This window comes from Triplophysa rosa, linkage group LG23, assembly GCF_024868665.1.
Source record: "Triplophysa rosa linkage group LG23, Trosa_1v2, whole genome shotgun sequence".
In the NCBI taxonomy this organism is placed as follows: Eukaryota; Metazoa; Chordata; class Actinopteri; order Cypriniformes; family Nemacheilidae; genus Triplophysa; species Triplophysa rosa.
The window spans coordinates 19,510,335-19,525,357 of NC_079912.1; the positions used below are offsets into that span (position 1 = coordinate 19,510,335).

At 38.5% G+C, this 15,023-nt stretch overlaps 1 protein-coding gene across 2 annotated transcripts in view; it reads right to left on the reverse strand.

Annotated features, from left to right (window-relative positions):
• spidr (scaffold protein involved in DNA repair) overlaps positions 1-15,023 on the reverse strand; it is a 51,677-nt gene that overhangs the window by 29,175 nt on the left and 7,479 nt on the right. For both annotated transcript variants that reach the window (XM_057323230.1, XM_057323229.1), the window contains exons 6-8: positions 13,096-13,313; positions 10,530-10,624; positions 6,939-7,116 (exon numbers count right to left, since the gene is read on the reverse strand). In XM_057323230.1, the coding sequence (XP_057179213.1) occupies positions 6,939-7,116; positions 10,530-10,624; positions 13,096-13,313 (491 nt within the window). The remainder of the gene's footprint in view (positions 1-6,938; positions 7,117-10,529; positions 10,625-13,095; positions 13,314-15,023) is intronic.

Here is a 15,023-nt window from a genome sequence, read left to right on the forward strand (position 1 = left end):
CTGTAAATCTAGGGGGCCTAATGGTTACAGAGTCGGACTCGTGACCAGAAGGTTGCCGGTTGGATCCTCAGGGCCGGCGGGTAATGACTGAGGTGCCCTTGAGCAAGGCACCTGACCCCTACTTGCTCCCTGGGCGCTGCAGTGATAGCTGCCCACTGCTCCGGGTGTACGTGTGGTCACCACTTGCTGTGCGTGTGTTCACTACTCTCTGGATGGGTTAAATGCAGAGTCACATTTTGGGTATGGGTCACCATATCTGACTAATAGGTCACTTTCACTTCACTTCACTAAATGATATATACGTCTGTACAAACATCTGCCTGTTGACTGGCGTGCAGTGTATACAGGCCCACAATGAACCTACAGACAAATCTGATTGGTAAAGATACGGAAAACCTGTCATTTCATGCTTCACAGAATATTCTGAATAATCTAATGATGATCAAGTTTAACACGTATCATCTTAAAATCTAGATTGCATCTTGGCCTGTTCATATGAGAGTAGGTTACACAGAAAAATCTCTGCATTGGAGCTAAGGTAAATTGTTTAAGAAAGACATCTGTGCCAAACAAACAAATCTCTGCAAAGACGTCCACCGCGACAAGCCGAGGCTCGTAAGCTCATGTCATGAGACGTAACACGCACGTCAACATTCAAATCATCCTGCCCGGAGAGAGAATTGAGCAGGTGCCAGCAGAGAGGAGTAATCTGATTGAACCTTATGAACTTCAGACGCTCTGGGGCAGCCAGCGCAGGCAAGTTTACACAGGAGAAGTGCAGATTTTCTCTGGCCTTCAGCAAACAAGCGCTTTTTTCCTACTTTCTGTCAACGTAAAGAACAAAGCTGAGAAAATGCCAGTCTTTGACAACCGGAGAGTGACAGCATGGAAAGAACGCCTTAGGGAAATCTGGTTTTATCAACTTTGTTGAGCAAAAAATTAAATAAAATGTAGAATGCCTTCAGGCATAATTAAGGCAATTAAAATACATTTTAAAAAGTAAAAAATTAAAACATTTAATTATTGCTTAATGATTATAATAAAAATTAAATAGGTTAACATTGTATTCAAAAAAATAAAAATGAATTCCATTAAATAATCTTTTGAACAATAATTAACATTAACTTATGCAATTAAATTAAATAAAAATATATATCTAAAGTATTATATTAATATTATATAAAAAATATATATATATATGTATATATACTGTATATATATGAAGAGTTTGGTTCCAAAATGAGATAACTACGTTTTTAAAAAATCATATTTTTATTCTGTTTTATTGTGTTAGTTATCTGTATTTATTTAGTTATTATGGCTTATATCAAAACAAACCAACTGTAGTTTGATTAATATTAATTGGAATGCCCAATAAAAAACATGATTTTTGAAAAAATTTTAAAACAGTTATCTCATTTTGGAACCAAACTCTTCATATATATACATACATATATATATATATATATATACTGTATATATATATATATATATATATAACAACATGTGCAATACTTGCTAAAGCGCATTAATGGAAGTTCTCTGAACCCATTAAGAAATCTCATATTCATTCAAAGAAATAACATAATACAAAGTCTGTCAAATCTACAGGAAACAAATTCTTAACACAGATTCTTTAAGCACAGTTCACACATTGTCAAAGTGTAATCATGATATTCGCATGAATTTTTTTACGCTACGTCAGAGCAGGAAGTCAGAGAACAAACATTAGAGACGTGTGTTGACGTCAGAGCTGACACACACAGGTGAGGGTGCGGTACAGGTGTGTGATGACAGGCATTTCCTCCCTCTGTGGGCTGTGTAGGAGGCATTAATGAGCTTGTGGAGGTGAGCTGGCCACCGGAAATACAGAATTACAGGAATACAGGTAGCGTAGGCATACAAAGTCCCAATATTGTTTTAGGTTTATTTAAAAAAAGATATATGATATGAATGTTATGGTATTTGTATTTAGTAGTTTATGAATGGGATGATAGACACTATAAAAGGATTGTGCACAAAAAACAGAATTATTTAAGCCAATATATAAAATATACAATAAAAACTATATAACCTATATTGCATTAAATGTTAAATAGTCCTATAAAAATATTATAAATGAATGATTTTATATATAAAACTATATAAAATAAAATATTAAATATCCAAAATATATACTCGCTTGTACAAGCATATTGAAATAAAAAGTTAAATAGTTAAATGCTTAACTAGTCCAATAAAATATACACAACATAAAATAATATAAGGATTTATATATAAAATGTAACAAAAAGTTGTGCATAATAGCTGACACATACATGAAAACTGTACAGTTAGTTTTGTGGCTATAAAACATTCCCTTTAAATGCTTTTGAAGTTGGAAAAAGGTATTTTAATGTGTATGTACTTTAGAGACGGTCCCTAAATTCACGAATATCGAAAGTCAAACCAACTTTATGCCAGTGAAACGAGTCAATGAACGCATGCTTTATATGCGCCACGCGCTCGTGTGTAAACACATTAAGACAATTTATGATAAAATCTAAAATAAAACAATATACAATATTCGTTATTGTTCCTGTAGGAGCTTGTTCTGTTGACAGACAGGGGCTTCAATTCCGCGAGTAGGCTACAGTTTGAAAAACTGTGCGAACGGATTGCGAAAGCGTGGGCACAGATTATGAATTTGTAGATTTCATTGGAATTGGTAGATTTCAAAAACTGAGGGGACTGATTGGAAACTCGTGGGTACAGTTTATTAATCCGAGAGCACGGTTTTGTAAACTGTGAGAACAGTTTTAGAATCTGTGAGTACAGATTTTTAAACTGAGGGAACGAATTACAAAACTGTGGCCACGGATTTGCGGGTCTTGTTTTTTTTTCTCCGAGGGGTGACCAGACGGGCTCCGTACTAAAGAGATTTAAAGTTTTGTAGCTCAGGCCAAACAGTTGTAGTGCAGTTCATCCCATGAATAAGCAGTTAACTGACAAATGACATTAATGTTACAAACAGATGGATAAATTAGGGCCATATAATTTTTATTTTACCTAAATTTGTTTTATTTATTTTTTAAGTTCTGTGTATTTCATTTTTTTACTATACAATAGAGGTATATTTGTCCACATAAATTACTGTAGTCTACTTACTATAGTAAACTGCAGTAAAATTCCTAGATACTATAGTGCATTTGAGCCTTACTATAGTATACAACAGTGTTTACTACAGTTTATCAATTTACTACAAGGGTACTACAATTTCCTTTAGCAAATACTGCAGTATTCTTTTCGTCTGAGTGTTCAAGTTAACGGGACTTTTATTTTGACGGGTCGTCGGGAAGACGCTTGAGTTCAGTTTTAGTGTGTGCTTGACAATAGCTTCACTCAAACGGTAAAATGCTCGTAAAACAAACTCCCAGAGAACTCTGGAGATGAAGTTTATGTGTTCATATCCTCATACAGTGCAGACGCAGATAAATCCTCGACCATCACTCGTGTAGTATGTTAATCTGTGCACCTCATTCACTCAGACACGCAGAAGAGCCCAGATGACATACTTAATTAACAGGATTCTGCGTCCGCATCCAGTCAAGTTAACGTTACATGGACTCAGCGCGGTGCGCCATTGACTATTGTCACACACACACAAACAAACAAGCACAACCACGACAAACGCATTCACAGAAACACGCGGCTCTGTCTTAGGGGCGATTCACATTACGCGTCTTTTGCGCGCGCAAGTTCGTTATTTTAGACACGCGGCAGGTGGAGCAAATAGGGAGCGACGCGGCGCGCACATTTTTCTAGGCGAGTCGGCGCAGTTGTTGCTAGAAGGGAAAGGGATACAGCTACGGCCGGAAGTGGTGCTAAATCTCGCCATTTAATTACAATACATTACATTAGCTAACGCCTACATCTACCCTAAACCTAACCTTACAATAATAAAAAATATATAATCAGCGTGACAAAAATTATGTGGTATTGAAGTGCGCATGCCCAGTGGAGGTAGCTGTATCCCTTCTAGTCAAAACCAGTCGGCGCTGCATCGAGATGGAAATAGTTCAACTTCAGAGTGCCGCGCACGCACCGCGGGTCATTTGACTAGAGGAAGGGCACGGCACGCGGTTTCAGGGCAGTTTTAGACGCGAAATGTGAATAATGCACACATTTAAGAATAAGAATATTCTTATTATTCTTAGCACAGACCATTTTTTTCGTAGCACTGTTATAAAAAAAATGTTCAAGTTACTTGTCCGGTCGGGCAAGTAAAATTCTCTCTCACTTGCCAATACAAAACATTCACTTGTCCCGCACAAGCGGAGAAGCGTTAATGTCGAGCCCTGACAGGCACTAAATAATGTTTTCAAAAAGTGTCCCAAGATGCACCTCATGAAACTCTTTATCACATTACTATAACCTAAAATGCCCATTCGTTTGACTTTAGGGCTGAAACGATTCCTTGAGTAATTCGATTACAAAAAATCATTGAGGCAATTTTTTTTGCGTCGAAGCTTTGTTTAATCCATTTAACTACAGAGCGCTGAGTTTCCGCCCGGACCGTTATTACTAACGTACAGCCCGCTAAACTCTATTCATGTTACAGGGCTCTCAAGTCATTCACCGCGAGACACGCGCATTTTAGTCTGTTCACATGCGTTTCTCATGCTGATAAATAACTGATAGCTTACTGAAATGGTGAACTGCTATTTTACTGTTTTAGTCTATTTTGCGAGTGAAACTTGTTTTCCGGCTGCATTGAGTCCATCAAACTAGATGCGGATTAGTGGATGCCGAATCCTGTTATTTACACATGTCATCTGTCTGTTCTGCGTGTCTGAGTGAATTAACTGAACAGTTTAACGTGCTACACGCATCGTGATGCTCATGAATTTGTCTGCGTCTGCGCGGACATGAACACATGAACTTCATCTTCAGAGTTGCTCTGAGAGTTTATTTCACAACATTTTACTGAGTGAAGCTAACACTAAAAAATAAGCGTCTTCCGACGACCTGTCAATATAAAAGTCCGGTTAACTTGGTATTTTATGTGGACAAATATATTACTATTTAATAGTAAAAAAAACCTTAAACTAATTTAGATAAACTAAATGCAAAGTTAGTTGTTTACCTTTGAAATTATTCTTTCTATTTTTATTAATGTTTCTTATTTATACATTTGTATATATTGCATATTGAATGTAATATGGCAATGTAATGTACTAAATGGGTTTAGTTTACACAGATATTAATGCATGCAATTATAGCAATAACATTTTTATTTTTTCTAAAAAGGAAACAAATTAGTTGTTTATTTTAAGAGACCTGTCTTATTTTCTCTTGTATATTTAGTATTGCTTTTTAATAAAGAAAAAGTACTTATTATCCGAATACCCGATTAATCGATGGGAAAATCAGTAGAATACTCGATTACTAAAATAATCGATAGCTGCAGCCCTATTTGACTTTAAATATATTAACAAATCTAAACCTAAAATATTACAATTTCCGTTTCTATATCTATGTCTTTATCAACTTGCCATATGTTTGTAAACAGAAGTGATGGATATAAGGAAAGCGTTTGCATCTGTGGCCTACGGTCTCAGCTGCACATTTGGGGGCAGAATTGGAATCAATCCAATGGACTTTCCAGGGGAAAATGAACTCTTGGACTTTCCAGGGTCAACTGCGCCTGCCCTTAAAGCAAACACTCCGCAGGGGGAGAGAGAACGAGAGAGAGGAGAGGAGAAAGCGTGCCAGTAACACACTGTGCTGCATGTGTTTCTCATTCCTCTCTCTGGCCTGTGTCACAGCTATTGTGATCGGCTGCCTAACTCTCCTCAAAAAAAAAAAAAACCACCAGAGAGGGAAAAAAGGCGAAGGGAAGAAAACAGATCCAGCCATGTTTTTTCCCGGCTTGCTGGAAATGAGCTCAGAGCTGCCAGGAAGAGGTATGCGGGCCATTCCCTGGAGCCGAGCGAATGACGTGGGAGCTACGCTTCATGGGGGCGATACGAGGGGGCGAGGCTTCTGTCGTGTACTGGCCGTTCTGCTCTGGATGGATCCGTGGATCCGTGGTCCTCCCACACAGCTGGAGACTTGCTCTTCTGTACCTCTCACCTTCAGCCCCGCGGGCCTCCCGAGAGAAAGAGAGAGCGCTCTTATCAGCTGTGTGCAAGACACATCGATGCCCCAGGCAACCTGTATTTATTTCTTTAACAGAGATTTCTTATAAATCACAAACACCGGTGCAGATGATACAGAGAGATTGGAGCGAATGAACGCTGTTTAATGAACGTAACCCAAACTCAAAAGTTATTATGAAATTTAAGAATATAAAAACGAGGCAAAAATGTTAATTACACACGAAGTTTAGAAAACCAAAGGAATATTTTCAAAACACACAAACCCTGGAGACCAAGAGTTATGTCGATATTTGTTATATCTGATTTCTGTGTGTTTAAACATGCTTGCGTGCATAAAAAGGAGGAGGTAGATAAAGATCACTAAAGATAACTATATTTTTATTTCATAAAGGAAATGTGAGCCAAACACATCGCAGTGATGCTGAACTCTTTTGGGTTTGTTTAAATCCTCAAACGTTATGGTTAGTTCAATCAAAAATGAAAATTCTGTCAGTCATTTATTCACCCTCATGTCAAACCTGTTTGACTTTTTTTCTTCTGCAGAACACAAAAGGAGATATTTCGAAGAAAGTTGGTCACCAAATAACATTGACCCTCATTGACATTATTTGAACATAAAATCACGGAGGCATTTCTCAAAATATCTTCTCATTAAGTCATATACAGGTTTTGATTGACACATGAACATAAGTATGAGCAATAGTATTAGCGATGTGTGTTTTATAAAATAAGAATCATTATCAGATCATATTTTGCTTGCACATGGTTGTTCATAAATGAAATGTGGAGGGACTCTACCAGGGTGGGTAGATGTGGACGATGTCTCCAGGTGTGGGTTGAAGCTGGGCGGCCGTGTCTTTGCTGAACAGCGCTACACACTTCTCATTCTCCGGCAGTCTGACGCACACGGCGACCTGCATGCCACATTCCTCCCGAACTCCCAGAATCCTCAGCGTCAGGACACCTGGCCTATCAGCTAGGAGCAGAAAGGTGTAATATGTCTAAATCACAATTTTAGATATGAAATGGAATGATGTTTTTACTGTGATCAACTGTCATGAATGAAATATGAATGTTTAAGCATGATATAATATGAGCAGTATGCTTTGTGTTTATGAGTATACATACTTGACAAAACCAACGAGGTATGAAGTTCAAAAATTTCTTGTAAAATCGAAATGGGGCCTCAAGACAAAACAAGCATTACAACGCGCTTTGAGATTTAAAAAAAGATTGCAATCCACTAATATAGAAGGAACCCAAAGCCTCACTGCTCATTTAATTATCCAATAAGCCTAAAAGTAAGCTTTTCAATACAGTTTTACAAAAAATGAAAGATTCTTTCATTCACAGAGTCATTAAATGTTTGCAAAACTCCAAAGATACGATACAGGCCCATTAAATGAATACCAGCAGAGGGATATTTTGGGTTCTGCACTGAAAGCTGGCCCAGCGTCAGGCCTTTTTTTCCATTTCAGCCAGTTCTGAGGAAATCAAATCAAATCCAGCTCTCCTGACGGGATAAACGGATATATCCCCACGCTGACTGTTCAAGGAATAGTTGGCCCCTTTAACTGGACACATAAACACAATTGACTCAGCTAAAACCAGGGTGACGCCAGCCAAGACTCCAGCACTAAAAACCTCTAAACCATGTGTAATGGAAATTTCGCAGCAAAATTAAAACAAGCAACTGACGAGAGAGAGAGAGAGAGAGAGAGAGAGAGAGAGAGAGAGAGAGAGAGAGAGAAAGAGAGACAGGCTATGTTTACCTCATCCGACCACGTGCAAGACAGCACCAGGAGAACAAGTTGTTTTTAAGCTTTTGTTTTGTTTTTTCAAACCACTGCCGAAATAGAAGTTAGGCGTGAATATAGAAAGCACGAAAACAGGTTTCAGACGCAAAGACCAGCATCTGATTTCTCGCGTATGAAATAATGCTTAACGGTAAATCTCACAGCTAGCGTGAGAGCGAGCTGGAGACGGGCTGGGGAATTTTATAGTGATCCAAACACAGTCCGGTCCCTCCGAATCACATTTCCACATGCAAATGTCAGCCAAGGTGAAGAAAATCCGTTTGAGAACTAAATGTAGTATTATCGGCCGTAGTCATCTGGCCGCACACGAACCGGAATGTGATGAAAACGTTAACGTGCAGACATCCGAAATAAAAAATAACCCCGATAGCTTTCAGTTTTATTTCACTAATTTTCACCGCATTTTTATGATAAAGTGATGCCTGCCTGTGATAAAAAAACACACCTCCATCATTCTAGTTAGGGCGTTGCTACATGGTTGCTAGGGCATTTAGGGTGTTGCTAACGGTCCCTACAGGACTAAAAAGCCACTTTTAAAGCTGCAATCTGTAACTTTGCCTCTCTGTTGCATCTCTGCTTCAATCGTAAAACTGCAGGATGCTTTGCACACCTTTCTCTGCACTGTTTAATGGTCTAATGCGTCATTTTTGGGAGGATGTATTGACATAAATGCAATATAATATACATAAATGTAAGCTTTAGCGCAAGTTCTGCCGGGACGACACTAATGTTACGTCAAATATTACATATAGATCTAACCAATCACCATCTAACACTTAGTTAGAGAATATATATCTGTCCTTTATGTTTGTGTTCGCAGTTGATGCCGCCAACATTCTTCCCCCTCCCCCCCACCACCACCAGGATGCTCCCTGTCCATTAATCTCGGCGGGTCGGCTGCGCCTCTGCCTTTATCTTCAGGCAGGAAGTGCAAGAATCCGCGAGCGACCCTCCTGATGCGAGCTACGGACGGGGCCTACGCCAAAGAACTTTAGCATATTATATTTTGCTACCTTTTGTTTAATAAATGTTCATTGTTAGTTTTCTTGCCTCCTGAGTCTTTCTGGTAGAACCATGTGTTCAGAGGTGTATAAAGACCTTACATAATGAAGCATTATGTTTTTATTATCTTACACTGGGTTCACACCAAACGCGAATTAAGCGTTTTGCGCAAGTAAATTACATACAAAGTCAATGCAAAGATGCATATAAACACGAACTCGCAGCAGGCGGAATGAATGACGCGAATCGGGCGGCGATTGCCGCGAACGCACGTCAATATTTGTCATATCGCGTCACTCACGCAAAAATATAACAAACTATTCCCGTGAGTAATAATGAGCGTGGAATGTGATTGTTCGCGTTTGGTGTGAACCCAGCATTAGAATGAGCTATTTCTATCTACATGCACCGCGGGTCCCCTTACATGGAAGTCGCCATGTTGTTTCTACAGTAGCCCTAAACGGACAAACTGCTCTACAGAACGCGTTTCGTAAATAAGTTTTCTCCATCAAAGAAGCGAAAATGTGATATCATCTTTGTTCTGTGTCAGCCACCGTAGTGCTTCGAAAGGGAGAGGTGGAGTGAGCCGTTGGTTGCAATTCCCAAACTCACCGCTAGATGCCGCTAAATTTCATACACTGGGCCTTTAGGGTCAAAATAATGTAAAACGGGCATTTCTGGCAAAATTGTATCCCACAGCTCAAATTATAAATCATTAAGCTTACCATTGGGTAAGGAAACAGGTTTCAACACATTTTTATGTACTTGATTAAGAACCGATGTTTGTTTATTTTGACCCAAGAGGTTTAGTAAAAGTCAAGATAAACGTTGGAATGAAGTGAGGAAAAGAATTTCCATTTGTGGGTGAACTATGCTGTTGTGGTAAGTCCTATGTGCTGTAACATTCCTTGATCGTGGCATTGAATTTATTATTAATTGAAAATTGCATGATGCATGGTGGTGACCTTTGCCCTCGCTCACATCAGAACGCCTGATACGCTTAATTTCCACACGTGCCTTCTTAATTTTTCTTGACTTTCCACTTTCAACTGAAACATGTTTATAGAAGCCCACTCTTCACATGCAGAGCAAGCACAAAAGACCCCTGGCAGGGCACCGTATGAAAAGGAATCCGTTATACCATGGAAACTGAAAACGTGAGGTGTTTTTGCGTGTGTGAGTGTGGTTTCCTGTCACTTTGCGCTGACTAAAAGATAAACGTCTAACGTCCTCTGTATCACAATGCTAAACGTGTTGTATGGGTAGCAGAAACAAACAGGCAATCTGTGACTTGTATTCCTCTCGTGGCAAAATCTCATCTCTGGAATATACGACACATCATGGAAATATGAAAACAGCCGGTTGGTGGTTAAATGTTTTCCTGGCACACCGGGAAATGAAATAGCAGAAATGAACAGAACAGATTTTTATTTGGATAAACATTTATAATAATACCCTCTTAGCGGTCAGCAACAGAGGGCTAATGTTTGATGATCTGTACTGTGCTCAAATTCAAGATGTATATTAACATGTTTTCATATAAACAGATCTGACAGGGGGCGTGTCTTACCAGCTGATGTGCTTGAGTTGCACTGATGTCTCCAGAAGCTTATAGCTGATCTTTGCCGGCTGTGGAGTCGGTTCAGCTTTTCAGCAAGACCTCCTCTGTAAAGAGGCATCACACAGGATCACTTTCAGTGAATCAAACACACAGATTCATTACAAAAACAAGATGCATCTTAAGACGCATTAAACTGGATGTGAACATGTTTAGTTAAATTAAATTAGCTTTGTTCCTGGTGGCAAAAGACTTAAAAACAGGGCTGTCAAACAATTAATCGCGTCCAGAATAAAAGTTGGTGTTAACATAACATACAGTATGTCTGTTTACTGTGCATATTAATTTTGTATTTATAAAAACACACACATCCGTGCATATATTTAAGAATAATATAAAAATTAATAAACATTTATATATAGTTTCAATTGTTGGTAAATATAAATAAACATGTAAATATTTCCCAAATATGTACACATGTATGTGTATGTGTTTATAACTACAAAATTAATATGCAGAGTACACAGACATGTTTTATGTAAACACAAACTTTTATTCTGGATGTGATTAATCGCGATTAATCGTTTGACAGCCCTGCTTAAAATATAAAGTTATGAAACTTTTATGGTTGTTTTTTTGGAGACACACTACAATTTCCTATTTAGTGTACATTATATATGAGCGCCTGAAGTTGAAAAAAACTCAACTCTGAGCAGAAAAGCGCTTAACGTCGTGAGCCTTTTTTCCTATTGTCCAATAGAATGAAAGGAGAAGCGGGCCTTCTGATGTGGTGACGGAACTTTACAGTTGCTTGAATCGTCCAGAGACTGCAATGATGAAAGCCCACCTTACTTGCGGATACATTTGGGCGGTCTTAGTCAAATCATACCACGAACTGACGTAGATTTGTGGGGGTGTGGTTACACGAGGCGTTTCAGGATTTCCATTTCCACTGCATGGTACCGTCAGGTTTAGTACCACTTGGCTCGGTATAGCTCACTTCACTTCGGCTCAGTTTGCTTTTCCACAGCAGTTTAGTAGCACTTCAAAGTGGGTGGGGATTATAAACTTATCGTCATGGTTGCGCCGCCTCTACTGCCGTAGCATCATTGTGAACGCGACAAACACACGCACAACACAGGAGTAATGGAGCATATCGATGGCGGATGGCAGCAAAACAAAATACTGGTAAAATACCAGAGAGTTTGGGAACTCTTACAGCAAAGAGCAGACAACGATCATTTGGTTTGCTCGACGGCACACGAGGGTAAGCTAATGTTGCATTTAGCATAGCGTTAAGGGTCTCAGTCTCTATTTTACTGTCACGAAGCATATAACGAAATGCCAATATTACGTATTAAAAAAAAGTTTGTGTTTACGTAATATATGTCAGTGTACGGTGCATATTCATTTTGTATTTATGAACACATACACATGAATGCATAGATTTGAGAAAAATATAACAATTAATAGACATTTATTTCGAATTTTAACTATTGGTAAATATAAATAATACATTTAAATATTTCCTAAATATATAGACAAGTATGTTTATGTTTTGTGTTTATAAATACAAAATTAATATGCACAGTACACAGATACATACTATGTAAACACAAACTTTTATTCTGGATGCGATTAATCGCGATTAATGGTTTGACAGCCATATTCTTAACTGTTTTAATTCATTTTTAAAATATTTAAATCCCTTGTTTTTATTGTTGTGATTATTTTTATATGATTGTTTTACTTCGTTTTATGTAAAGCACTTTGAATTACCCTTGTGTATGAAATGTGCTATACAAATAAACTTCTCAAGCATGTGCATCTTGATTTAAGAACGTTTAGATATTTGTACTGCAAAAACACAAAAATAGTAAGAAATTCTCTTTCATGTTTAGTGCATAAAGGAGCATCTAGAATATTCCTAAAAAGAATATGAATCCCAAAATTTGGATCAACATGAAGGTGAGAAAACACACCAGATTTTTCATTTCGAGAAGAACTGTCCCTGAGCATTGGACAACTTTTCTTCACTCCCCTACAGGAAGTACTGAGGGGTCAGTCAGAAAGATTTTCAAAATCTAAACAGAGACAGAGCTCCCCCGTGAGGGGACGAACACAACGGTCCTTTCACTCCCATTCACAAATTCTGAGAAACTGCTGATTTCCTGTAAGAAAGGCGTGGGCAGTATAAAGACATTTAACATTACGGCATTTGGTCTCTTGAAACCAATGGCTATGAGTAATCGGACTAAAACCAAGGAGTCTGACCGCATTCCTATGCGTGTGAAGGAAACACTTTGGTAAATTATACCAAAATGAGTAAAGGAAGCCACTCCCCATCAGCCAATCAAATGAGCAGGTCTTACGGTAAAGGTGAATGTACTCTTGAAACAGCGGATGGACTTTGAACCCTTTTTTGTGTTCTGTGTTTACACTGAAATGACATTTGAGGGTTTGAATGAAATGTCAACAGTGCAAGTTTTAAATAAACAAAACCCCACAAGAACAAGTAACTGAAGTCATGAAAATCTCTGAATCTCTGAAATAATGATTTAAGGTCGACAGATCACACCTCTCAAACTTTCTGTTCTTCTTACTGGAGTCCTCCGGGGTCTTGATGGTTTTGGTGGTTTGTTTCTGGGGCGTCTGAAGAATGGCCTGAGCAGAACGCACCCACTCGCTGACCGACTGTCTGCTGGTGTCGGCTGGGTCCAGGAGAGAAGAATCAGTCCTGTTCTCCTCTGGATCTTCATCATCATTAGACGAGTAGACAGAGATGTCGGCTGGAGACTGAAATTAGATCTTTTTATTAACAGAAAATTGAATTCTTCATTGAAGAATGATGAAATTATTATAGGAGAGAACATTTAAAAACAAACGTTCCCGCAACATTTTCATTACGTTCTCAATATGTTGATTATATTTAAAGGGGTCATAGGACACGGCCAAAACGGATATTATCGTTTGTTCAAACTCTTAATTTTATGTGTCGCATATATAACGCACCAAAGACACAGAAAAACACGTGTTCGTGCCATATGACCCCTTTAAAAAAAAGATCTCAAGGTCGTAAAATATTGTTGCTGTGTGTTGTCTACACAATATAACATTAAGTATGAAATAGAAGCATAACCTTTCAGCGTAATGTTTTGAATTGAATTCTTATCGTCTATAAAATTAGGATGGAATTCAAAGTTACACAACACACCAGAGGGACTGATTTCTTTACGACAAGCGTCAACCCCGTACGACCAAGCACAGAGACTTTTAACAAACAAAAAGCGCTATTAAAATCCTTAAAGTGCAACTAATGTTACACATACACTCTTTGAAATGTATAGTCCACGGAAACAATTACACAAATTATGGGATTCAAAAGATGTCTTTAGACTCCTGACAGGCTGTCGCCAGGGTGGAACTGAGGACTAAACAGGTGTTACCTTTAAATATGACGTTCTACATGTCACCTTCTTCACAAATAACTCGACATGCTCGGGCCTTCTGGGGTCTCAAAACAACATATTTCATCTACAAATGTTTGATTTCTAATATAAGTTTAAGTGGGATTCTGGACTCTGGAAAACGTTATTGCTCAGATGTTGCACTTTCATTAGTCTCAGCCTCAGACACGTCCACGGACCGTTGGCTGAACGTCTGATGCATAAGACACACTTTTCTGGAAACACTTCAGCACATTCAAAGTCGTCATCTGATTGGTTGAATTTCACAGGATTTCCGGGAGACGTGCGTATCACATTCTTTAACGGTCCGCCTGGAAACAACACGAAGCCGTCTGATCTAAGAAGTAAGCTGTCGTGTTTACAGCGGTCGCTATAAGAATTCATCACGATCGGCTCAACGCTTATTTCTTAAAAGCATGTGAGGTTCACAGCATACACTTATCATCATTTTGTTCTTGTTCGTGAATGTACACCGGTCTGTTACTGCAGGGACATTTCCACGCCTCTAAACATGACGCGGCACAAAACGAAACGTGATTGGTTGCTTTACCTGTCAGTCATATGGCAAAAACTTCCAGACCTTCAGTATGAGACTACACGAGACTACACTTTCACAGCTCAGGGGATTCGATGGAGTTCTCAGTTGTTTCGTTTAAGTACCAACTTAGTCTCAGATGTTTCTCCTAAAATTGCTAAGATGACAAAAATGAGATGGTTTAAATCCACGAGTATGGAGGTCAAATAATCAGGATTTGGGTAAATTTGATGAGAAATGTTTGAGTCCATCTTGAGATCTTCAATAATATTGACTTTTGATGGCAGACTTGACAAATCTGAGCTCACATTGTTGACGTCTCTTCTGAAACTCTAATGACAGACACTTTTGAGAGATTTGAGAGACTCTTTTTCTCAAGAGAAATATCTGAGACACAGATGAGACTTAAAGTGATAGTTCACCCAAAAATGAAAATTCTGTCATCAGTGATCATGACCCTCTTGTCATTTAAAACCTGATGACTTTCTTCTGCAGAACACAAAA